This window comes from Pelmatolapia mariae, linkage group LG17 (genome assembly GCF_036321145.2).
Source record: "Pelmatolapia mariae isolate MD_Pm_ZW linkage group LG17, Pm_UMD_F_2, whole genome shotgun sequence".
Lineage (NCBI taxonomy): Eukaryota > Metazoa > Chordata > Actinopteri > Cichliformes > Cichlidae > Pelmatolapia > Pelmatolapia mariae.
The window spans coordinates 6,462,039-6,487,767 of record NC_086242.1 but is presented as its reverse complement, the minus strand read 5'-3'; the positions used below and the strand labels follow the sequence as shown (position 1 = coordinate 6,487,767).

The following is a 25,729-nucleotide window of genomic DNA, read 5'->3' as shown; positions in this document are numbered from 1 at the left end:
AGTTCTTTATTACTGTATTTCTGACACATACTGTTCTCACTGGCAATCCAGCTAAAATATTTTGGTCAATGATGATTCCCATGGGTTACGCTCATGCAGGCACTGAATCGGGCAGCTTTGGGGTCCTGTGGGCTTTACTGCACAGACACAGTGTTGCCAACTTAGCGACTTTGTCGCTATATTTAGCGAGTTTTCAGACCCCCTTAGCGACTTTTTTTCTAAAAAGCGACTAGCGACAAATCTGGCGACTTTTTCTGGTGTTATTGGAGACTTATTTATGACGACTACTTGACGTGAAAGCGCGTATCGCTCTTACTCTCAACAAGCAGCGGGTGCTGCCATGGGCACCTCGCCCGTTCCAAAGCGCTCACGGGTGGAGGATAGTCCTCCCCCAGCTGCTATCAGGGCAGGAGATGTTCACACCTATGCGTCCAAACTGCAAATGAATCACGCATGAGCGAAGCCGCTGTTCCCGCACTGACTGTAACGCAGTCAGTTCTTCTTTTACTCTTATGCTGTTTTGTGGATCACAAGGTTTAAAACTACTTATAAACACACACACACAAAGTAACTCCACCAGAGTGCCTATTTCGGGTCACTTTTTCCGGTCCAAGCCCGGGTAAAGGAGCAGGGTTGGAATTGTGACATTAAAAAAACAATAATTGCTAAAAGAAATTTAATTTGTAGTTCTAAATAAACTCTAAATGCATGTAGGACGTTTTTTTTTACTCACTTTATGTCTCTTCCACGATGTTATTTCTCTCTCCAACAACGTAGGTTACAATTACATTAGCATGACCAATTATGCAAATTATGTGATGACGTCATTTAGTGACTTCTAGCGACTTTTAGGACAACCAATAGCGATTTTCCTTACTGAAGAGTTGGCAACACTGCACAGACAGCCTGCAGAGTGTAGTTACGCTAAACTGAAGCGCTTGTGTTTTGTATTTGCAGGTGAGGACAAGTGATGTGATGATGTATAAACAGAATGATGTTGACGTAAGAAATGTATTAGAGTAAGGTACTGTCATTAATGTAACACAATGCTAATGTCGGAGTTTGTGATTTACACGATGTACCTGAACTTGTGTGAAACTGGATATCATGTCGCAAATGGTTAATAAGAAGATCGAGAGAGTAGTCTCCAGTTGCTACATTACTAGTTGGATGAGCATGCGGGTGTGCAGAATATTGTAATATGAACATTGGTATGAAAATACTGAGTAAATGAGTACTTTGTTAGCACATGTTCAGTAGTTGAAATGTTATTCTGTTTTACTGCACAGCCAGCCTGCAAAGTTCAGCTACGCTAAACTGAAGTGCTTGTGTTTTGCAGTTGCAAATGAGCAAGTAAAGAGAATGATTCTGATCTCATGCACGCCTGGAAGTGTCATTTTTCCAAGTGTGCAACACGTACCTCAGAGGAAATTTTTTGGCACCTCCATGTTGACTCCTTTTTTTCAAGTTGTCCTTTGTTACAGTGTCAGTATTTGTGTTTGTTCCCCTCGCTGGATTGGGTGATTTGTTAGTAAGTTAAGGCCCTTTTATCCAAAGTCAAATCACACACACTCAGTTTGTCCTCTTTGGAAGGGATGTTATCTTGCTCACTGTGTGCATGCTTGGCTCATTGTTTTTGTGTTTATAATTATAATGAATCTTGGAGGATGGAATTTCCTCAAGCTAACATCTGCACTTTACCATGCTACCTTCTAGAGTGATACACAGTTAATCCAGCGGTAAGTGCTAAAACAAAAAAAAGTGCATACATAGGAAAAGCGTGACAAAAGCAGAAAGAACTTTGTAACAAGTATGAAGTACATTGGTAGTAAGTGTATATTCACTAGCTCTGCTGGTTTCTCTCCTCTGCTCTCTGTTTTCATTGTGTGTGGGCATGTGTTTGCTTGCTTCACCGCCCACACAAGGTACAAAATGTGTACCTTACTCTTGCAATCTGTCTAAAGGCCATCAGATGGTAATAGTTGTGGCTCCAAGAAGACTCCTAGTCCTGTTGAGGTATCTCACATGATATTGTGCACACATTGCTTGAGTTGCTGTCTATATTGCATGTGATACGATTACCGTTTGCTTGGGAAACGTGTCTGTTTTTTCATTCGTTAGCAGTGGTTGCTAGGAGAATGCCACGGCTGCCTGTAGTATTCACTTTTGAATGCAAATACTTGCTAACTACTAGCCGATTGGTACTACAACTTGCGACGCAAACTGAAAATGGAGAAGGCTCATGTTTAAAATAAAAGCTGTGTCACCTGACTGCAGCCAACATATTTCAAAAAGCACAAGTTTTACTTTTTTGGATTTTAGAAAAATTTCCAGGGTAGTCTCATTGGCTAATGACTTGTGATTAAAATGTGTATACCTGATGAGCATCAAGGCATCACACCAGACTTTACAAACCAAAGGGTGGCATCTTGGTGGCTACAGCCATCTTTCATACTATATATGTTTAAAATTAAACAACACTAACAAGAGGAGAAGCTGACAAAAGAAGCACAGAAAGACACACTGTCTTTTTTTCTGTTATCCTTTTCCCTCTTATAAAACTACCTACCCAGCTAAATCACCTACATATAGAGCTAAAATACCAATTTTCTGAATCAGATTTTTACCCCACAAGAATTTTACAAAAATCCACCATATGGTGACAGTGAAGGAATGTGATGGGAATGTTATGGTGAGAGCCAGTCAGAAGCAGAGGAGAAGGGCTTTGCAGAATACAGATGGAATGAATGTCTCATAGGTGACATAATCCGATCTCAAAACAGCAAATTTTACAGAAAGGTGAGGAGTTTGTATCTGTGTTTATATCAAAATTAGCGTATTTGCTGCACATTGTCTACAGTGCAAACAGTCTTTGCTATGGTAACAAATCAAGCAGGACTGAAATCTCGAGGACAATACATTTAAAAGCTTTCCTGTCTTTGCATAGAAACCAGGAGCTTTAGTTTTGGAAATCCATAACTTTTTTTCTATCCACTTCATTGAAGACTATTTGTATGCATATTTAAGGAACACAGCAGGCCTGCATAGTCTTGGTGACCCCTGCTGCAAGGCAAACTAAACACTCCAGGACTGTAGAAGGCAGGGCAGTCAGGCTGTATGAGTCACAGAGCCCAGAAAAAACCCAAATGTGTAAAGACTTCGCATTGGCAGATTAGTTTGTTTACATCCTGCACTGGACGTGATTTGGCCAGGATGTAGCAAGACACAGCCAAAGACCCCATCTTTGCTTCCCTCTCTTTAACTACCCATTCTTTCCCTCATTTTTTCCCTTTCTTTCTGCCTTCTCTTCTTTCTTCCCGTCTATCTCTACTTTATCTCTCCTGATCTCACCGCTGCCAATAGCATGGACCATAACACAACGGGGAAGTGACGCAGCTCTGCCCTTGTAAAAAAACAAAAAAAACCCTGAGGTTTTAAAAAATTGACAAATTAATAATATGAAACAGATGGGGGAAGTTGTATTTCTAGATTAAAACAAGACAAGACTGTTCAAAACACACACACACCTCCATTCCCCAGTGGAGTTTGCCAAGCTATGAGCTCATACTTTTGTAGGGCCTCTGCTGAATATCTCCTAATAGCGTCAGCTCCAAAGATGTCAGACTTTTATGACCCATTTCTCCTCTCGTTATCTGCAGCAATAATAAGGGGCCTGCTAAAATTTAACATTGGGAGTATGGTAGTATTTTCCTGACTTAGAAGCAAATGCAGGACTGCTCACGGTGAACCCGGTATGTACTGGGACTCATTAAACTCTTCATACATCTTGAAGGGTATAAGAGACTGTTAAAAGTCAAGGCTTTAACTTTGTGTGCATGTGGGTATCTTTTTCACCACCCCGGCTGGAGTGTATTGATTATAAAAGGTCAGTGTGGGTTAACACAGAGACTCACAGACAAGCTTACCCTCCAGTGTGGTTTTGAGGTCATGCCAAGTACAGCTCTGTACAATGCTTCACAGTGGTTGATGTTTTATTTGTTAAACTGTGAGCTTGAAATTGAAACCCATGAAAAAATGCTTATTTACAAATCAGAGGGTTAAAGGAGGCTTACAGCGGGACTAACAGTGCTAAATAGAGCAGCTTACTGCACTTTAAAGGCCTTGGAGCAATCGGTGACTGCCTGGCAACCACCGGGAAAGGTGAGGGAAAAATGTGGATTTCCTGAATGTTTGCTAAGTATTTGCATGAGGTTGCTGTGAAATCGATTGCAGCAGGAATATTGACAGGGAATACAAAGAGAGAGCACATTTGTCCTGTACTGGCTTTTCTTCACTGGCTCCACCTTGCTTCTAATCATTTGTTGTTATTAATCTCTGTATTTTTTGTCCTATCTCCCTGCACTCACCCCTAACTGGTTGCGGTAGATGGCTGCCCTTCCCTGACCCTAGTTCTGCCAGAGGTTTCCTCCTGTTAAAAGGGAGTTTTTCCGTTCCCCTGTTGCCAAGTGCTTGCTAAGAGTGTTGTGTGATTGTTGGGGTTCTCTCTGTGTTATTGTAGGGTCTTTATCTACTACGTCTTGAGGTGACTGTTGTTGTGATTTGGCACTATTTAAATAAAATTGAACATTATTGAATTAAAGCCCCAGTCATGTAGGCCTAGATCATTGGAAACCATTAGGGGAAAATATGCACTCCCTGACTGGCTGGCGACTAGTTGTGAATTTATTCTCCTGAGACCCAGCCTATTCAAAAAGTTAAACTGAAAGCTGAGCCTCACAGCTAACCCAGTTGTTTTCAATGCCTAAACCTAATATTGTATTTATAAAAGGTACAAATGATGGGTGAGCATGCAACTTGTTTGACTAAAACTTAGGTCTTTGGCATGAAAGGTACCACCATCACCCCTCTAAACGCACATTGTAGACGGATATAAATCACTACACGAGAAGGAGAAAGATCAAAAGTTGTGTTCAGGGACTTGGAATAATGTTGGGAAATGTTGTGACTAAAGCAAGAAAAGGAAACGAGCTCCTTTGTGTTTGGAAGAGCTTATAAAGCATGGTTTGTCTATCCAATCAGGGTTGATGCAAGTAAAGATGCAGATAGCAGATTTGATGTTAGATCCTACACCTCTTAATCTTCCACTGCAACAAAACTAATAGCCAAGTGAGGAACATCTAATTTCTAAGAGGTCTAATCTTGCAAAAGTAAATTTTAGAGATAAAGTCATGTGAAAAACAAAGAGCATGTGGAAAAAGTAAGTCGATCCCCTGGCACCACAAGGTTTGTTGAAATAGTTCTTCTTGTGGATCCATATAGCAAATTTACTTGTGCTCTAGGGTGATCATCCTGTTGAAAGATCCATTTCCATTTAATTGTTTGTTCTTCAGACTTAACATCTTAATGTGACTTCCACACTTCTGTCTTCAGTAACATCTACTGAGCTCTGACTGTGTTGATATGACTATATGCTTAACATTTGCTGCCACTGCTGGCCAGGAAGTTGACAGCATGCAAATATAACATTAACCATTTATAGTTTCTGGTTCTCATTAGGTTCAGACAGCCATATGTGAATCTGAGAAGCTGGTCTTTTATGGTCACAATAGGTGCTGTGCTCCATTTAGAAATATCACTTACTGCAAACATATTATGTTTGTGATAATAACACCAATGAAAACACAGCAGAGGTCGTGACGTTACCCCTCTATGGTAGCTAACTATAGTAGAGGTCACGCTTAGCCTTTGCTTGTCTTTGTGTTTTTTGAACCTCTGTCTCCTTCATTGGTCAGTGTCTCATTGAACAGAATTTAGCTCAGCTAGACTTAGCTGGACAAAAGAGGGTAATGATTTGTTAATTTGTGCACTCTGTATGTGATAATCTTTGTATAAATACTGACTGGAAAGGCTTTGGTTTTACTCTTTGGTTTGCACGGTCTGCATGTTTCCACGAGTGACGTTACAGTAATATGGGAAACAAAAGTCTTATAGGACTCTTTGCAGTCCTGTGAAAACTTAAGTACACCCTTAGTGCTTCTGTAGCGATTAAGAGGATAACTAGCAGCCATGAGCTGCCAGTCAGACAACCTTGATTGATACTAATAGATCATCAGCAAGTGTTACCACCTTTCTAAAAAGCAGAGGTTTCGGCTTTGTGGTGTTTTGGAGCATTCAGGTGTGTGTTAATACAATGCCACAGTCTTCCCAGCAAATACACCCTTGGGTCAGACCATGCTCAGACAAATTCCTAAACAGCAAAGAGCTTGATCTCAGACTCTGCACACCTCAGTAAGCATGTTAAATGTTAAAGGTCATGACAGCACGATTAGAAAAAAAAGACCTCTCTCTAAAAAGAACATGGCAGGTTTGCACAGTTGCACCTGAGCAAACCACAAGTCTTCTGGAACAATGTCCTTTGGACAGAGGAGACCAAAGTGGAGATGTTTGGCCATCATGCACAGCATCACGTTTGTCAAAAACACAAACACAGCTTGTCAGCACAAACACTTCATACCAACTGTCAAGCACGGTGGGGATTTTGGCTTATTTTGCAGCCACAGAACCTGATAACCTTGCAGTCACTGAATTGACCATGAACTCTTCTGTATTACCAGTGTGAGTATTCTAGAGTCAAATGTGAGGCCATATGTCTAACAGCTAAAGCTTGGCTGAAACTGCATCATGCAACAGGACAATGATTCTAAGCACGGCAGGAATTCTACTACAGAATGGCTGAAAAAGAAAGAAAAATCAAGGTGTCCCAGTCAAAGCCCAGACCTCAAACCTGATTCAAATACTGTGGCAGGATCTTAAGAAAGATGTGCATAAACGAATACCCACAAACCTCAGTGAACTGAAGCAAAGCGGGACAGAAATCCTCCACTGATAAAGACTGATAAAGTCGTGCAGAAAGCAATGACTTAAAGTTATTGTGGCTAAAGTTGGTTCTACAAGCTGCTGAATCAGGGGGCTTATTTAATGTTTCACACACTCCTGTGAAAACTTCCCTTTTTTAACATGACTGTAGTTTGGGTTTAAACGGGTGAAAAATAAGTTCGTAAGCAGCACAAAACCTACTTTCAGGAAACGAAAAAGGCTGTTCTTCAAAGTGAGCGATTATGGCAGAAGTATTAAGAGCTTATTAAACAGTTAATAGATAATATACACATAAAATACACCGAACCAGAGGAAACACAATTGAAAACTTCCCCTGAGTGGATAAATGTCAGGTTAATGCTGATGCAATTTATTATTGTAGTGCAAATTGACACTTATGGTTAAAAGCATATGAATTTTTTTTTTTTTTTACAATTCTGTAAAAGTTAACAGAAGGGGCATGAGCTAGCTCAAAATGACTGCAGACACTCACAGCCAGTATATCATAGGGAAAGCTGTCTCGCTCACTAACTCTGTTTGACTCCTAGACACTGGTATCAACGGGAAAGAGTCAGCCAATGAAACTAATTGGGTGGTGTGTGTCTTATGAAAGGAATAGCCTGTTCTGTCCCAAGCTCCCTCCCACAGCTATCTGACTGGCTGGCTTCTAAGTGGTCTGCTTTTCTTCTCTCTGCTGTGATTGGAGACAGGGAAGGGCAATAACTACAAAAAAAAACTTTTTTTCTCTCTCTCTCCCTCTCTTTTCCTCAGGACATACCCTTGTTGTTTTCAACTTTAGAGGCAGAGCTTAGCTGAAAAAGCTCGAGCACAGTCGCAGTCTGCACTCTGCTGCGGCATAAGGGATTTAGTCCTGCAGCATACAAGATATATAAGATTACTGAGCAGTAGCTTCATAGGAAGCAGAGTTCATTTTGCACATTATTTAATAGTAAAGTGTCTTAAAAAAGTGTGACAAATACTTCTTCACTGAGTGATTTGACTGTTTCTTATTGTGTAGCTAGAGCTGCTTTGTCATTCCACATGCTGAAAGGAACAATTATTCTCCAATGTGGTAATACCCCAGGTCTTTGCCTAAGACTTGATAATTACTATGATCAGTCTTGTAGTTTACATGGGCGGATCACTAAACTTAGGGTGTTTGTGAAGGGTGGAGCGGCTTTTGTTTCTAGTATACAAGCGATGCTCTTTTAATTAATCAAGCTGCATTTTAAAGAAAATAGGGGGGAAAAAACACAAGCACAGGGTATAAAATCAATTATTAGGCTCAGTTTTGCTATTTTATTTATTTATCTTAAAAACAATAATGAAAATATATATTTACAAAAAATGCAAAAAATTATGCTTTGGGAAGCTATACATACATCCACGAAAAAAAAGATAGAAAAAGAAAAAAAAAGCTCAACATAAATAAGTTAGTATAATTTTTCAGTGTTTTTCAAAAAAAAGAAAGAAAGACAGAAAAAAAAATGAGGCACACAGGTACACTTCAAAGTTTTACACCGAGTGAGGTGGTGTCACTTTGTTTTTCTGCCCTCACTTAAAATGAGAAATGAATAGTGCAATTGCATGTTCCACATGAATTCCACACCACAAAGACAAATCTTTGATTCACATATTTGCATAAAAGAAAAAGGCCCAGTGATTTTTTTAAACATAGTTTATCTATGTTGACCTGGACAACATGCATTACTTACTAAGGGGAAGGATATGTGGCCTAAAAGTAAATAGAATATGAACTTACCTAATTTCAAAATAAAAGCTAAATCTTAGGATTATTAGCAAATACTGTTAAAAAAAATTTGGTTGGATATTGCTCAGCAGTTTAGCCATCCTCCCCTCCCACCCCTCACCCAGAGAATTTCTTTTTCTTAAAAGGCACAAACTTTGGGCCTCCCCCATCCTTAAAAAAATTATTATAATAAAATAATGACATAAAACTGGGAAACAGGGAGACATGATCTGTGTGTAAACTTTATCTGTCATGGCTATTCCCAGTTAGATGGACCTTCAACTTACAGTGTGGCCATCTGGACCTTCAAAATAAAGATATTTAACACTGGGAGAATAAAGCCATAGAAAAAGTGAAGACATTTTGTTTCCACATAACCCTGACTTTAAAAAAAAAAATCTGCATTTATTTATTTTTCTTTTTTTCAATTACCTGAATAATGATTTTTAAAAAATGACCACTATAACAAAAATAATATTTCTCTGTTGGAAATTGCACTGCAACTTCCCATGTCAAATTCACACACTTACACTTAAAACACAATTAACAAAAAAAAGTATGAAAAGCATAATATGCTTTTTTATGTGCTACATCTGAAACATAGGTAGTAGATACAAAACAAATGAGCAAAAATCAATTTGCACAATGCTACATTGTCTGCTGCTTCTGAGGCAAATTAATTAATATGAGTGCCAAAACTTGATAGTGTACATGTTCAGTGCTTGTGCAGCCTCTCCCTCCTCTCTTCTGCAGGAAAAGGTTGCTTTAAAAAAATAAAATAATAATAATAATAAAAAAAATCTCTCCCCTCTGTCAGATGATGAGAAAAAAGCTACAGTAGTCCATCAGCAACAGGTCTCTCCTCTCTGCTCTGTGGGACATAAAGAGGAAACGAGGCTGTTGAATGGTACAACGGGAAAAGGCAGTTATTCACGCTCACACACACAATAAAGGGTTGACCAGTCATACTCAGAAACACTGTGTTTACATGACATGACGCATAAATAGCATGCTGGGTTATTTGCGCAGACACTGACTCCTAACCTGGCGCTGTTTGCCCGCCGGGTCTCTCCTCCGCGGCTCTTATCGTCTGACTTCCTGCACCGTCCGACTTGTCATCGTTGTCGTCGTCGTCGCCATCCCTACTACGCGACCTTTTAGTCATACACTCGGTGGAGCAAGAGTCTGTAGTGAAGTGGAGGGGGGCGGGGGGGAAGCAGACGCAGAAAAAGTTATCAGGATGTTGTCGCGTGGAGTACATTTTTAAAAGCCACCAGACGCATTTGTGCGCAGGCGATCAGCTGCCCGAGAAGGAAACGATGTGCATCAGTAATATGGCGTGTTTTTGGTTCTCAGAGAACGTCCCGCACAGTTTCACCTTCAGTAACAACTCAAAATAAGACGGTCATCGACCGATGGCAGCCTGTGGTTGAACCACACACACACACACAACTGCTGCACCTCCGAGACGCCCAAATAAAACCAATCAAAACTAAAAAGATGACAGCTCTCACCTGCATCTTTTGCACTCCTTTTCCTCGAACCGTTTTTGCCTGGTTGGAGACCCGACGGCCTGTCACCGCCGTCGTTATCCAGCCGGTTGCTGTCTCCGGGAGAGCCTCTCGGTCTGCTGTGAGGCTGCCTGCTATAAAATTCCGGTGCGTCGTCGTCTTGCACCCAGTCGTAACTGCGCGGAGCGAGCGGCCTGCCTTCCACCAGATCGAAATCGTAAGTCTCCCTGAAACGCTGCACCTCCTCTCGCTCCGAATTCTCCGCATCCCTGCGGATCTCCTCTGGGTCCGGTCTACCGAAAAGATTTCTGCGAACCGAAGGTCTGACGTTTTCCTGCTGCCGAGCATCCACCCTCTCCACCGGGCTCGCGTTAGAAAGGCGAACATCTGACATTTTGTTGCACATACGACGACGAAAAACAACACACGCGTGCTTCAAATCGCTGCTTCCGAAATAGTATTCCTTTCAAACGGACAGTCACGGGAATGATGCATGCATGCTCCGCGCGTATCATCCAAAAAAAAAAATATATAAAAAAAAATACAGAGGTGGGGGGGGAAAAGCGTCTCCGAAGGCGCACGGGAGGCTGGCTGGGTGGGTGTGTGGAGGAAGAGGAGGGGGATTTAACACAGCCACTCCTGTCAACTCCGTAGTAAGGCAGATGAAAACACATCAAGTCATAAGAGCCAACATGGCGTTAGAGGCAGCTCCGAGTGTAGAAGAAAAGTTGACATCAAGGACTATTTAAACAGAGAAGGCGATTCATTGGTCTGAACCAAGAACCGCCCAGAAACTTACACAGAGCTGAGCTGGAATAACTGTGCACATGAATATGGCCTAATTACTGCGTTTCGTTACACACGGGAGTCAGGAGACAGGGAAGGAAGGGTGTAGTTACAAATTTAAGGTGTTGTTTTATCTCTCTCATTAGCACGATCGCTAAAAATAAAAGAGAGAGAGCGCGCAGCGGGGTGAAGATCAGACCTCACTGGGGACCTCACGTGTTAACACCTGACACAGGGATTACCGGGCAGAGAGCGCGCTCCGAGTACTGGACCGCGGCGGCAATCGGTCACCAAACGATTGTGCGAGTGCTGACAGATACCGCTGCATGATTTGATTTGGCGTCACGTAAGCAGATTGGACACGCTTAATGCGATCACTGTAGCTCTGTTCGGTTACAGCTCCAAGGTCACTGAAGGACACCTGGGGGCTGCAATGCGAGAAAAGTGCAAGAAAAAGGGGGGCGAAAAAAAAGAAAAGAGGCACCCACTCACCCTCCAGTGACATCAGCGAAGGGCTTCGTCATCGTTGGCTCGATGCCTATCGCTGTCAGACTTCGCCACTGGTGCCACAGGGCTGGTTTGTGTGCTTCACTGGCTGTAATTGCTCGTGTGCGTGCTCAGAATTTAAACAGAAAATAGAAACCGCTTTAAAAAAAAATCACTTTCAGTTTCACAGCAATTTCCCCCTTAACAGTTCTCATTTTGTATTTGTTAAAAATAAGTCATTATTTAACTAGTGATCATCAACTTTATTGGCATTCTGTGGGCTTTGTAGGAACCCTGTAATAATCAAAGGGAAACTTAAGCTCAGTGTCATCTGCATTCCTCTGCAAGCATATGCCAGTAAAAGAAAAAAACCCTCCGGGGCCTGCCTGCAAGGCCATGCTGCTTCAATTAGCCCTCGAGAAGCCTCTGAACATGTAGGGATAAACACAGCGAGCGTGTGCGTTATATCGATGTTATCGCTGTTTAATCCATAATGTGTTTATGCTGCTGTAAACGGTGCGTGGTGCTGTAGGGAACGATCCTTGAAGTGAACGCTGGACTCAGGACAGGTAAACTGGAATAATAAGTGAAAAAGTCAGACAGCCAATGCAAAAGGGGATGTTTTTATTTTAATGGTGCTTCACAGACACTGCTCAAGTTTGTGCAGATGGAAGCAGAGATGCGGATTCAATCCTGTGTATGCTTCAAGTAAAAAAATAAAATAAAATAAAATGGGAGTAAATGTTTAACGCAACAGCTAAATGTAACTAATGGGGGATGATGCAACTGTGCCACATTCTGCCACTAAAACAAACAGTTACACGGTAGCTATACTTGTTTGTGGAGTCGCACGTGTATATAGTTCACATTGTTTCCCAGAATAGTTGCCGAACTGGCCTCCACAAGCAACCGGCTGGGAAGGCCCATCAACCTAATAAGATGTCAGCCTTATAAATCTCTTTTAAGATAAATAAATAACATCCAGCAGGAAAGTCGATCAGTCTGATTCACAGTGTAAACCACTGTTTTCCTGGTTGGTCCAGCGCGGTCACCTTTACACACACGTGTTGTGGACTCCTTTCCCGATCTCATGACACTCCAGCCTTTGCACTCTGCTTCTTCTTAGCCAGCTCGACCTGAATTTGATGGGGAAACTGGTCCAAGTGCTTGTTCACACACGGCACGCAGAACCTCTTGGTGTAGAAAAGGCTGCAGTCCTAACAAAGTGAGAAGAAAACAGAAATGACAAAAGTTCAGCATTTGGCTCTCCATGTTTGCATAAGCACCCACTACCCTTTGGACTTTACTTATTTTCACCATCCACTTGAAAGGCTGAATATTGATTGCAAGAGGTTTAGAACCATGAAGCCCAATCAGCATTTGAGCCACATGATCGCAGAGTCATCTGAGCAAAATATCAAAACCACAGACATGCATCTAAAATTATGACAAAAGCACAGGGTTTAAAATCCAAAAAGGACATTCGGCCCACAGCTGAGGACAGTCCTCCTGGTTGAGTTTGTCTGCAGCTTAGCAACACGGTTTAATATGGGTGAGATTAAATGATAGGAAAATATTCTGACGATATGATGAGACATCTTACCGAGCCAACACAGACACAAGTGCCACAAAGGCTGCAAATGGACCCCAAAACTAGAAACTTCTCCCTGTCCGGACTGAAGGGGTCCTTGGTGATAAAACACTCCTCAAGCAGCCTGACGAACGACAGACAACAACACACATGCTTAACTCTGGCCCATCTTTAATTCATGAAGGGCACATGTACATAGTTCAAGCCTTATTCTGCTCCAAGTGCAGTCTAGTCACTGCTGGGCACTTTATTTCTCTCCGTGTCCAACGTAGCATGCAGTTAGTTACATAGCGGCTAACAACATTAGCGTTAGCCTTGCTAACACCAGAGCTCTAAAAAATGGCACGGGTTGTTTTTTTTGTTTGTTTGTTTTTTGCTTCATTTTCACTTACACGATAGCTCTGGTGTTAGGCGGTTTCTGTCCGTAGTAAGTAAAGGGGCTAGTTAAACTGCACAACTGGCACGTAAATGTTTTTTGAGGGTTATCACTAGCAGCCTTTTCCTCCATCGCTCACAGCAGAAAGTCAGTTCCTGGTTTTCTCTTCCAGTCCGTCAGTGTTGTTTCGTGAAGCTTTACCGCCACCCACTGGACTGGAGCGGTAAGACAACCAAATGTATTACAATATGATGGCGTTGTAAAGCGATTATTATGTGGTTACAACGATTATAACAGCGTCACTTGTATTTTAAAAATGACATAGAGAGAGCTGTAAAATATGTGACTTTGAATACTGTACTGTTAAGCAGTTTAATTTAAAAAATAATATTTGAATGACTAATTGATAGCATGAATAGCAAAAAGTACTTTTCCTACAGTCAATGTAAGTCCAGTAGGTAAAAGTTTTTATTTTATTTATGTATTTTTTTTATTTTTATTTCTAGCCAATGAAATAATAATTTAATTCAGACAAATGAAATGTGAAAGCTTGTTTTTACCACTGAAAGGGGAAAAATGGCAGGAAGAGCTAAGTCAAAATATCAAGTTAATATCTCAGATTTCTGACTTGTTGACTTAAACTTCTGAGTAAGTATATATTTTTTAAGCACGTCTTTTATCCTGTCTTCCTCTCCTCACCCCAACCGGGCTGCCCACCCCCCGGGCCTGGTGGTGCTGGAGGTTTCTTCCTGTTAAAAGGGAGTTTTTCCTTCCCACTGTTGCCAAAGTACTTGTTCATATGATTGTTGGGTTTTTCTCTGTATGTATTATTGTAGGGTCTACCTTACAATATAAAGCACCTCGAGGCGACTGTTGTTGTGATTTGGCACTGTATAAATAAAATTGAATTGAATTAAAAGTCAAAATTTATAGATAATACCTCAGAATTTGATTTACCAACAATGAAGAAAAAAAATGAAATAAGTCACAGAAACAAGCTTCCACCATAAAGAGTTTGGTGTATGTTCTGAAGACCTGATGGCTTCATTTAGAAAGTGATGTTAAATAGATTCGTTTATTTCAGACTACAACACGTTTAACATTAACAGCATGTTTAGACATATATAAAAGATAAAATGTTTCATTATGACCTACAACAACTTCGCAATGCTACATCGCGGTTCAGAGTCCAAGTACAGAAAAATAAGGTGATCAGCTCCTCCTTTTGAGGCCTGCAAATAGACACGTCCCTTACACCGAGGTTAAGGCAGTCTTGTTATATTTCCAAAACACAACACAAGCTAATTAACAGATTATTTTGTTTGTATTGGAAATATAAAGTACTGGCTGTTAGCACTTTTTTCTCCTTGAGATTTAGTTTTACATAATGGCAGGATTTGTACATAAACATGTATTCTGTAACACTGAAAATCTGAATTAAAAGAAAAAAAAGTGAGCTATCACACTGTGTTGGCTTTTAACAGCAGGGCAGAGGATTAATAAAAAATGACACATCAAATAACAGCTTATTGCCTGCGGGAGAAGTAAGGCTAATTATCTGTTATGTGTTGGAGGCAGAAGCTGTGCCCAAAACAGGAGAAACCTGAACTCATGCAGCAAGTAACGATGACACTTGATCAGTTCTCTGCGAGTTGTCAAGGTAGTCAAAGCAAACGTGCCACAAGTACGCAGTAACAGAACAAGAAAATGACATAAATCACATCCAGAGGGCCCTAATCTGTTATGTTCACAGGTATAGTTATCCTCAGTGTACGCACGCATGAGGTCAGCAGTCATACCCAGGTATTTTTTTGATATGTGTACATAACTTTCTTTGCACAATATGCTAATATGCACAGCCTGCTTCAGATTCACTTTTCTTCACATGTGTAAAAGCTGGCATCCAAGGCACTCAGCTCCATTACATTCTGGTGCTGCTGATCAACGAAATTAACCCTTTAATGATACCTCTGCACATCTATGGTTTAAAAAACGCTCCCTTTCCACTGTGTGTCCTCTTAATGAAGTGGAAGCAGTCACTTTCCCAACAAAAGCTGCCTCCCCCCTCCTTAAAAAAAGATTTTTGTTTTGCTCCGGTTTGTGCAGCAGCCTCAGAAGCTGCATTGCTGTTCCTTCCTGTACATTCATATGCATTTCTCAGTTCATATACTCAGTACATGTCCCTGTATATTTCTTGCAGCAGCGGGTGCAGGGAAGTATCCTCTGTCGTCTTGATTTCTTGCACCAGCTGAGCATGCTCAGTGACCAGCTCCCGGAGGTCAGCCAACTTCTGCAGCAGCCTGGGGAAAAGGAAGGTGTCATCTGGGTGGTTGGCCAGCAGGTGGAGCCGCAGCGCCTGAACAATGCTTTCCTGCAACTGCTCTACTAGAGGTACGTCTACCAGGCCTGGACGATCTTTGGGAGCGGTGGGGGAGGACAACATAATGAAGAAGGAAAATTCAAATATGTCTTTTTCTCTTTTAAATTATTATTCTACCACCTATTATTGGCCTTTTACCTCCACAGCAGATAATAGCAGCCACAAAAAGAGCTAGGTCGCTGTCGTCCAGCTCCAGAGAGTTGAAGCGTGTGGCAAACTGGAATTTGGGCTCCATCATGTCACTGAATGGTCGGCGGAGACTCTTGAGGAACTCACGGGTGATAAAGCCTCCACCACGGGCCACCAGGAGGCCGTCCTTGTTCATGCAGGAGGCCAAGAGGGTGAAGAGGGCTTCGTAAACACCGTACTTCAAGAGAGTCACCTAAAAGGTAAATAGAAAAGCAACAGCATGAGAACACTCATCTGCTCTTCCTTCCACTTCTCACCATAGAAGGCAACCTGAAACCCACCTGATCATTCAAATCCAGACTCTGGAAACCCGGCATAGCCTTGGCAAACTCCGTTAGCTCTGTGACAGTCTCCACTGAGGTGCTCTGGCAGCAGTGGAAGAGCCTGGCTTCGGCCTCCCTCTGCCGAAGCTCCCCGCACGACACAGCCGGACTCACTTGTCCGAGGACGCTGTCAGACTCCGGATAGTCGCTGTTTATCATATGGACCGCTAATGTTCTCTCCGCCAGCTGGAACGTCTCCATGTCGTGGATGATGAGAGGCTGCTGGGAAATACAGAATCTGTCGGTGAGGCAGAGGGCAGAGATATAGAGCAGAGAATATTCTCAAACTTTATTTTCCACTTTACCGGCTTGCTAGTTTTTCCAGTGAGTATGAGCCGTGCTTTTGCCTTGTTCATGTTGAAGTTCTTCATGTAGGCATCATGGATCTGCCTGACCAGAAACTTGTGGTCAGACATTAAGGGACTTTCCACCTCTTTCTCAACCATCTTGCTTTCCTCCTTGAGCTTCAGTTTTTCTGCCTGGGGCATACGACCAAACCGGATGGCTGGTACATAAAACACTGGTCATTAGAAATTGCCACTTTCTTTTTTTTTTCCTCGCTCACATTGCACAATAAATTGACATATGGAGCCATAAGGCTTATGCTGCCTCAGCAAATATTCAAGGATTCAAATATGCACTAGTACCCTAAAAAAGAAAGAAAGAAAGAAAATCACGTACAACAGATCTGGTACATCCTGTTCTATTTGTATTCTTCTGAGGCATGCCATCTTCCTCTCATGTTTCTGATGCTGCTAGTGGGAGGTCATCACAACAAACTCAGTGACCCTCCAGCAGTCACTGCAGACGACGGGCCAGATGTCACAGCAAAAGCATACTGACTGAAGTGGAGCTAAATTACCGAGGAACGACAACCTGCTGATGTTTTAAAGAGCTGTTGAGACTGAGGATGTTCAGACTCTTATGGGCAGTTCACAGTGCATCAGGCTAATCACCCTCAAGTTCTTTCACTGCGGTGTTTCAGCAGTGCTTTGATCAGACTAATTTGTTACATACATGCAACCTTAGTTCCACATATGGGGAAAAGATGCATGATACCAGTTTTTCCATATCAACAGATGTCGGACAGGTAGAATCACAATTTTACCCTTTTGGTTAGCTTATAATAGCTAGCTTACGGTAGCTAATGCTTGCAAACTTAGCCTGACCTTTAAGTTTATCACTGGTTGTTTGAGCTTGTTCTCAGATTATATGTTTTACTGTTTACTCTAATCCTGTAACTGTGACTACACTGGCTGATATTTTGCAAACTTTCAACTTTTTCCATTACCGTTGTGGGACATGCCCACAGAGAGGCACTTGTGGAATCTGCAGTACTGGCACTTGTTTCGGTTCTTCTTTTGGATTTTGCAGTTCCGCTCACACTTATCATACTCCAGCTTCAGCCTGATGGTCCTCCTAAAGAAACCCTGATTTGACAGACAGAACAAAAAGACGTTATCACTTAGCTTTCTCAGTGGTCGTCGTTCAACCACACTGCATAAGCAAAAAATGCACAAAACTAACATATATCTATATTTTCTTACCAGAGTTCATTTGTACTCTGCAAACACATTTTGCACCACCTCACACCATACAAACTTCAAAACTAACAGTGAAAGGCTGGCTGTTGAAGCCTCGAGAACTACCCATGAACACCACTTAAAGAAATGACAAGTAAGCTTGTCTAAGAGAGTACAGGCTGTGGTGAAAAAGAAAGGTGGTCATAACAAATATTGACTTTCAAGCTTGTTAAAATTGTACAAACTCGGTTTTTGTCTTATATACTCTATTTCCATGTATGCTTGCACACGTTTCATTAAACTGCAGCACCCTGTTTCCCACTTTCCAAGAAAGATTTAAAGAAATATGGCTCAAGACTTGCATAGTATTGCATGTGCAAAGTATATTAATACGCACATATTAGAGAATGGGACCCAGTGCCTTTGCATTAGCACCCTGCTCAGAGTCATGAACAAAACAGTTAACAGTTTGCATATTTTATGCATTTTTGCATTAAATGTGCACCTTTTAAGCTCTGGCAAGATCAATGTTAATATCTGTGGACTGCATTTGGGGGAAATTACACCTGTTCTTAAAGGAAAGGATCTCTAAAGATGTGCAGTAGATTTGACCTTTTTTTTTGAAGAACATCTCTTTTTGGAGGAGGCGTTATAGCCCTCAGATAAGGCAAGGCACGTGATATTCTAATGCATACTCCACTTACATCAGTAAAATTTCCAACAGGCCAAATGGTCATTAAAGACATCATCTTACACCTGGCTGAATTTATGCTGAATAGCAGCTATTATATAATTTTATTAGTTTTATTATGTGTCATATGCCACTTTTGTGTCAGTTTTAAGCAAAAGAATCTCTTTTGTGGGGGTGGAATCAGCCAATAGAGAGCACTGAAGGCCATATTACAGTCATCAGAAATGCATTACATAACATTACAGAGCTGCAGGAGGAGGAAAAACAGATGTGTGTGTTTATGCCATACATGTCCCTGCATGTTTGTGTTTGGGAAAACAGACACAACCAGAGGCCAGTACTGTGCTGCGATATCTTAGCCGGGAGGCGAGCAGCAAGGCTGACAACATAAACAAAGAGAACGATTGTGCAACGCTTAGGAGCAAACGTCTCTCTCATTTTTTCAATTTTCTATCACTAAAGGCGTTTCCTGACTCTAATAATATCTCCTTTGCTCTAATGTTTCAGGTCCATTATCACCACAGACTTTAACCCTGGTAGGGCAACATCACAGCGCCTTCACAGTCCCGCTTCTCGGTGCGCCTCTCTTTGAAGCGAGGTGCTGAAAATACTCCACAGAGCCCGTCCAGCATGGTAACCGTGAACTGTGACTGTGACATATCAGAAGCAAGATTACTGCAGTCAGAGAGTTTAGAAGCAGCCCCGTCACATATGCAGTGTCCAACAGTTCAAGGTCATCACGTCCCTGCTTCAGAACAGCTGCTGTGTGACACGGTGATAGGTGTCGTGCCAACGCTGGCAGCCGCTCTGACAGCAAGACTGTGGTGATGAATGAGACGTGTGTCGTAAAACAGAGCCCCCGTGGGCAGCTACAGAGTTAGACAGCAATAGATTATCCACCAGATGCACTTTTTTAGCATTAGAGCCAGCACAGTGATCAACCGTCACTGTTTTTTATCAGAAAACCCCCCAACCTATGTGCAAATGCAGAAGTAGAGACATCTTTATCGCATTTCCAATCAGCGGCAATGTCGTGGAAAAGCAAAAGAGCTTTATTAAAGAGAAGCAAGGCATGAAACGTCAACAGGGAGAAAGGGTCAGAGTTTAAAAACTCATGCAAAAGTAGCAAATAAATCTCAGATTAGCAGCAACAACCTGCGGTCAGCTGTGAGGGTGCAATGATCTCATGTGACTGCACAAACAATGCAGCGACCGTCCTCTATGGTTTTTAACACGCGCGCTGGTTACTGAGGCCAGCGGTCTCACTTACCCAATATTCTCAGTATCGGTGTTTTAAAATAAACTTTTAATCCCTAAATTGTGAAGAATATCCAAAAACATAGATAAAGGAAAAATGAAAGCAGCAAAAACTACATTTTACTAATCATCAAATCCCAAAAGGGAATATTTAGCAAAGTAGAGCAGTCCCCTGTGTCAGTAGCTGCTCTGTGTGTTTATAAATGTGCGTGTGTGTATTAATGTCATTGAGTTTGGCTCTGTGCCAACCGGGACAGAGGTGACAGGCCTAGCCGTCATGTCCTCTACCTCACATGACCCGGCTGCGTGTCTCAGAAAGTTTCCACTGGTCTCCAGGTCAGGCGCCTCTGCGCTGCCAGGCTTCTGTATGTGTTTTGGTGCTGCGTGCGTTCAGGCATGCACGTCATCTTTTTTTTAACTTTTAGCTGTGCCATTCAAAAGAACCATGAGTTGAACTGTGTTTTCATTATGTTAATATCTTTGCGCTCCTTTAATCGCCTTTCTCGCGCCAAAGTACGCCTGCATGATGCAGTCGATGTGCTCCAGCTGGCTACACGATCCCTGTTTAAGTCCCAAGTTTCTTACCTTGCAGCCTTCGCATGCGTGCACCCCGTAGTGGAAGCCCGAAGCTTTGTCAGAGCACACCCGGCACTCGAGGTTGAGGGTGCTGCCGCTCTCATCTTGGCCAGCCGCTGCTCCGCACACTCCTGATGATGGACTCGAGGCTGGGGTCAAGGTCTCTACAGCAGAAAAAGACAAGAGGTTAAAAGTTTTAACATTTGGCATGATTAAGGATCACGCCCCTGATTCTTTCCACCAAGTTTCTTGCCTGTCTCTCTGCACACCAGTGGCACCGATGGGTTGAAGTTGGGGTAGCATTTATGTGAGCAAATATATGTTTTTAAAATTGGGATCTTTGGGTCAAGCCAAATTTAATAATAAGCTTCTAATATTGTCATTTAAAGCCATATTAGGCTCCAAATCTTGACCAAAACAGCAAGGTAGACAAGAGCCCTACAGAAGGTGTTAGATAGCTTTTTAATCTTCTGAAGCAGATGTTCTTGGAAACCAATCTCAACTGGTGATGAAACTACCCCTCATACTCACCCAGTGCGACAGAGCTGTTGGACCCTGAACCAGTGCTCTGGTACTCTGGAAAATCAAACCCCAGTGCGTCATCTCCTATAGACTGGGAGATATCACGAAGATCCTCCATCAGGTCTCCACAAAGTGGACTTCCCAGGAGGGAATCCCCCAGTGGGGATGGGGGGCTGTAGTGATCCCCTGCCATGGTAGAGATCAGGGACTCAAACCCTCACTCACCAGACTGTAAAAAAAGGAGATTTTGGATGAGGACAGTGAAGTCTGTGAGTACGAAAGCACACATCTGCTAAGGTTTGGACAAACACAAACTCCTTTTAAACATCAAACTGATCGTATTGAACATCTCCATCATGTTTATTTTGAAACTTGATGTGATGAGCGAAGGTTGGATGGAACTGGGAAATTAAGAGCCACTGCACATTTATAAGGTATAAGCTATATGATAAAGTTTACCGTTCTTTGCAAGAGTCTATCAGGACTATACTATACAAAATTAATATCATATTGTATTAAATGAGACATGCAACTAGTGACTGAGAACATAAGCAGATCAGGAAAGTGTTTATTAAGGTCACAGAACAAGTGAGCAGTATGGTAGTTTTCTCATTAACTTCTATGCAACTTGACATCTTTGTGCAGCCAGAAGTCCCCATCCCCTTTCTGGCCATCAGATTTTATGCATTGGCTTAACTTTTCATACAGTTATGCAATTTGCTAGATAAGCGATGGATGACTGGTTGGTTGATGGACAAGTTCAGGCAGTGTGCTTTCACATGAAGACTACTAAAGTGCTGATATATGAAGCATTTCTCATCTCATCTTACAATACACAAACAGCAGTGAGTGCATCCCAAGGTTTATCCACTGGACACCCTCTCAGGGACTCAACAGTAGGTCACAAATGAAACATTTACCACATTCTTACAAAACATCATAATATGACTCCACAGGAGGCACCGAGCAAGCAGCAAATATTAAAACAAAAAATGGAATGCATGTTTATTGTCAAACGTGTGAGACGACTGTCTGAAAAATGCAAATGAAGCACTGTCTTTCACTCCACCGGGGTACTAATGCCATAAGAAAAAGTCTATTAAGTTAGTATTGTGAGGACTATGTTCGTAAGTGAACGGTGCCTTGTGAGTCAACAGTAGTACATTATCCTAAATGACTTATTTTCACACGTTTAATCCCGATCTGTTCAGCCAAAGTACTCACACAATATGAATTCAAAGCCTTCCACTCTGATATATGAACCTGCACGGAGCATATAGTGTCTATTATATACACTGTTTACACTATGCGAATAGCTTTTAGGTCTACAGCACACAATTTAAAGTCACTTTTGTCTCTTGAGGATTAAAATCAAGACAGAAGTAAACTGTCGACCTGTCTCTTCTTCTGCACGTCTGCTTTCAAGAGTGGATCTCGCTGCGTGGTGTGTGGGTGGGTGTTTGCTGGAGCTCCCAGCTGCTCACAGCAGGGTAAAGGACATCTGTTTGAGCCATCACGCAACACAACAGCACCACGGCCAATGCTCGTGTTCTGTAAGGTGCTCTCTCCAACTTCCAGTAATTTATAACAGCAGATGTTACTGCAGACTTTCTTGATAAGCAGATTAGAACCATCCAAAGCATTTTTTGGCTGCGAAACCTAATAAGGAGGTGGCCACAGACGCACAGTTTGTAGGATAAAGGCAGAAAAACACAAGTCTTCCCTGCAGACAGGCGTTTCAGATTGATGGTCTGCTTTCCTAACCCTCTTAAAATGCAACTCATTCATTTTTTACAGTATTGCGTTACCATTTTACCTGTGTTTTAATTACATCAAATCTGCCGAAATTGCGATGCACAATCTCAGCTTGCACAGCTGCACACATCTGTAAGGCATGCATGAAAAAAACCCCAAGTGTGACTGTACAACTTTCGCTGTTTAAGCTACTTTAGACTTAAAGTATGCACTATGACAAAAAAAGGGGCTGAAAAAAGTTGATAAAATGCTGTTTGTGTTAGGAAACATGCCCTCTGTGAACTCCTGAGCCCCAACAGCAAGGATTATATTGATCCGAGCATGCTTCTGTATGTTTATCTAGTCTTTGTGTTGCAGCATTTAGGGGACAGGTCGTGACAGGACTCTGACACCATGCAGGTAAATAAGTACGGGTGTGCAAACAGATGTGTGCCGGCACCTGCAGAGTGTATTATACCTGTGCCTAAAGGCTTTTCTAACAAAACACAGCAAACTTTTTGGGCAGTCATTGACAAACTTGCTGACCAACTGGTTTGTTAAACTGCTTTGATGCAGAGCGTTTGCCCGCTGATAAATTTGATGCCCCTGGGTGCTCAAAGAGATTTCTTCATCAAAGGGTAGATTGAGTAACTCCTGTACATTCTGCAACAATACACAGCAGATAAACCACAGATCAACGAGTTAAAGTCCAGCCATGATACTCATTTCCACATATTGTTATTTTTCTTGGAGTCTAGAGTCCAACACACACACACACACACACACACACACATTTTCTTATCCTGGTGAGGACATCAAATTGACATAATGCTTCCCCTAGCCGCTTCCCCTAACCATCAAACATGAATACCTAACCCAAACCCTTAGCCTAAACCTAACCATAACTTAATTGTGACCCTGACACTAAAGCCACATTTTGAGCCTCAAAAATGCCTTCAAACTCACGGTAATGGGCATTTTGTCTCTCTCTCTCTCTCACACACACACATGTATAAAATTCACAGTTGGAAATAGTAGTTAATAATATTACACTAGGTGTTCATGCAAGCCCTCAGTTCACCCAGTGATTAGTTTTGCTCCTCTCCTTTTCTAATCACCCCCACACTTTTTTTGATTGGCCGCCCTTCACAAACAGAAGGTTATGTGCTAACACTGACATCAGACAGAATTAAAAAAAAAATTGAAGCTACCCTTTCATGCCACCTCCATATCCACCACTGTAACAGTAGATAAGAGATAAATTAAAAAGGCATACTAGACGCCGCTTAATGAACTGTTAAATCGAATGGATTTTGCAGAGGGTATGGCGATTTGTTGGTGAACTCTTGGAGTTTGGAGAAAGGTGAAACTTTAAGGCTGTAGTTTCTAAAATGTGAGAGCTTCCTGGAGCTTTTCTTGGGTTTACATTAAATACAGTATATTAAAAATTTTGAACTCTGTCTCTACTTTATTATCATTTATTATGGATTAGGTGGATGTCACAGTATTTTCATGGTCCCAGCTTGCCTGTAACTGTGGCCTGTCTCATTCATGTATTAAAGCCCTAACAAGGTGACAGCAAAGTTAATTGACTATATTTCCGTTTGAGTCCAGCCCATGCTTCCCCTCTACCTCAGAGGACATTGTGTTTTAACTCCCAGAGGAACTTTGATCCCAGACCTTAGGGCTCTATCTTTAGGTTAAAGGAGAAGAGGAAACAGGAGCTGCAGCCAGAGACGTCGACTGGACTCAGGAGAGACAACGTTAGACGATACAAAGGAGCCAAAATCAAAACACAAAGCATCATATTTCTGGTCACCTGGAAAGCTGCACATCCTTTCTTAGCCTTTGTCAGTTAAAAAAGAAAAAAAAAAGCAACAGCTCACATTTGTCAGTGCTGAATCTGGATCAGCTGTTTGGACTTTTCGAAAACAAGATCATCCACTGGCCACAGATTGAAAAAATAAATTTAAAAAATCAGGCACAGAGTAAACGTAAAAGCCACATCAGTCTTGCATCATCAAAGTATCTCTATGCATTGCTGCACAGAGTGTGACATAGAAGCATATCTGAGGCTGCAGGGGGAAGCGTGCCTTCCAGTGTGCGTCTGCGGTTTGGTCACAAACAGATGAAGACGTGACTTAAAGGAAGTTTATCTAGAGCTCACTCGCAACATAGCTCACTAAGGACAAGTGTGTGTGTGTGTGTGTGTGTGTGTGTGTGTGTGTGTGTGTGTGTGTGTGTTTTAAGAGAAAAGAGATACAAAGTTAGCCACAGTGTCCACTTCACTTATACTTTCTGCGCGACTGAATAACAAAGTTTGTTGAATCAACAGGCAACTGCACAGAGAGCTTCTTACACAGTTACATAACATTATAGAAATAAATGTTGGTAAATACCTCAGCTCGGAGTCTGCTATCCGGAGCATTTCAAGCTCTCGCTGCCGGAATGGACGCCTGAGATTTATCAGAGGAGGAGGAGGAGGAGAGAGCTGCTTCGGGCCCGGGACGCTCATAGATGGGCCTGCTAATCGGCTCTGCTGCCTCCCTCCCTGCTGTCAAAAACGTCATCCTCCGCAGGAAATAACGTAGAGAGGGACCGCAACATGGCGCACACACCTCCTGACACACCTATGGTTTCAACCAATCGGAACACGAGAATTGTGTACGGGGGGGCGGGGGGGGGGGGTGTTCGGTAAGACATAATCCCTTCTTGGTGGTTCGGTACAGGATGGACCGGTGTGGAGGCGCATTGTCTCCTTTATCTGTACCCGGTGAAGGGCGACTGGATCTCTCTGCCTGGGACTGTAAGATTAATGCCATCCGATCACCTCCAAAACCACTTCCTGTAATTAAACGTCAGCAGCGTCATACTATCGAGTAATAATTAAATAAAACGACAGCTTTTCCAGTGACCTGCCCGCTGGCAAGCAGTCTGGTGATAATCTCGCTGTAAGCAGTGTGTGCTTTTCAAATATCCCGCAAGTATCAAATGGATATTTTTGTGACACTATTATGACGTATTTTACTGCAGTTAACAGTGGTCACTTTTCATCTTTAAGGAGCTTACAAAATACTCAAGATGGTTGTAATCTAGTCAGTAAATATTTATATTTGCAGGCTAATTACTGTATCAGTAAGTGTGTCAAACATGAGGTTCAGGGGCCAAACTCGGCCCGCCAAAAACTCCAACCTGGC

At 42.1% G+C, this 25,729-nt stretch overlaps 3 protein-coding genes across 5 annotated transcripts; all 3 read right to left on the bottom strand.

Annotated features, from left to right (window-relative positions):
• Window positions 1-8,125: 8,125 nt before the first annotated feature.
• Window positions 8,126-11,353, bottom strand: cdkn1ba (cyclin dependent kinase inhibitor 1Ba). The gene is made up of 3 exons (XM_063460338.1): window positions 10,102-11,353; window positions 9,632-9,772; window positions 8,126-9,458 (listed from the first exon to the last, which is right to left on the bottom strand). Exons 1-3 carry the CDS (start codon window positions 10,502-10,504, stop codon window positions 9,433-9,435), a joined length of 570 nt encoding a protein of 189 aa, XP_063316408.1. The 5' UTR covers window positions 10,505-11,353; the 3' UTR covers window positions 8,126-9,432.
• A 32-nt stretch (window positions 11,354-11,385) lies between these two features.
• cdpf1 (cysteine rich DPF motif domain containing 1) lies at window positions 11,386-13,562 on the bottom strand. Its single transcript, XM_063460339.1, has 3 exons — window positions 13,354-13,562; window positions 12,974-13,085; window positions 11,386-12,587 (listed from the first exon to the last, which is right to left on the bottom strand). Exons 1-3 carry the CDS (start codon window positions 13,467-13,469, stop codon window positions 12,459-12,461), a joined length of 357 nt encoding a protein of 118 aa, XP_063316409.1. The 5' UTR covers window positions 13,470-13,562; the 3' UTR covers window positions 11,386-12,458.
• An 808-nt stretch (window positions 13,563-14,370) lies between these two features.
• LOC134615884 (peroxisome proliferator-activated receptor alpha-like) lies at window positions 14,371-25,124 on the bottom strand. 3 transcript variants are annotated; one of them, XM_063460569.1, is made up of 8 exons: window positions 24,932-25,124; window positions 20,808-21,027; window positions 20,286-20,440; window positions 17,521-17,659; window positions 16,535-16,734; window positions 16,188-16,451; window positions 15,856-16,099; window positions 14,371-15,637 (listed from the first exon to the last, which is right to left on the bottom strand). In XM_063460569.1, the coding sequence occupies exons 2-8, from the start codon at window positions 20,989-20,991 to the stop codon at window positions 15,495-15,497; spliced, it is 1,329 nt and encodes a 442-aa protein (XP_063316639.1). In that variant the 5' UTR covers window positions 20,992-21,027; window positions 24,932-25,124; the 3' UTR covers window positions 14,371-15,494. The 3 variants fall into 3 exon arrangements, with proteins under 3 accessions (XP_063316639.1, XP_063316637.1, XP_063316638.1); XM_063460567.1 differs by having other exon boundaries at window positions 14,373-15,752; window positions 24,932-25,118; XM_063460568.1 differs by having other exon boundaries at window positions 14,374-15,752; window positions 16,188-16,448; window positions 24,932-25,115.
• Window positions 25,125-25,729: the final 605 nt, after the last annotated feature.

Bases quoted from the DNA above. Each gene is read 5' to 3' on its own strand.
- LOC134615884 (XM_063460567.1), bottom strand. From the start codon at position 20,991: ATGGCAGGGGATCACTACAGCCCCCCATCCCCACTGGGGGATTCCCTC. The intron at 16,452-16,534 runs GTAAAGTGGAAA...TGTATTTCCCAG, and splicing joins CTGGAAAAACTAGCAAGCCG to CAGCCTCTCATCATCCACGA. The intron at 16,100-16,187 runs GTGGGTTTCAGG...TTTACCTTTTAG, and splicing joins GTCTGGATTTGAATGATCAG to GTGACTCTCTTGAAGTACGG.
- cdpf1 (XM_063460339.1), bottom strand. From the start codon at position 13,469: ATGGAGGAAAAGGCTGCTAGTGATAACCCTCAAAAAACATTTACGTGC. The intron at 13,086-13,353 runs GTAAGTGAAAAT...GTCGTTCGTCAG, and splicing joins CCTAACACCAGAGCTATCGT to GCTGCTTGAGGAGTGTTTTA. The intron at 12,588-12,973 runs GTAAGATGTCTC...TCACTTTGTTAG, and splicing joins CTTGTGTCTGTGTTGGCTCG to GACTGCAGCCTTTTCTACAC.
- cdkn1ba (XM_063460338.1), bottom strand. From the start codon at position 10,504: ATGTGCAACAAAATGTCAGATGTTCGCCTTTCTAACGCGAGCCCGGTG. The intron at 9,773-10,101 runs GTGAGAGCTGTC...ACTTCACTACAG, and splicing joins AAGGAGTGCAAAAGATGCAG to ACTCTTGCTCCACCGAGTGT. The intron at 9,459-9,631 runs GTTAGGAGTCAG...TATGTCCCACAG, and splicing joins CGGCGGGCAAACAGCGCCAG to AGCAGAGAGGAGAGACCTGT.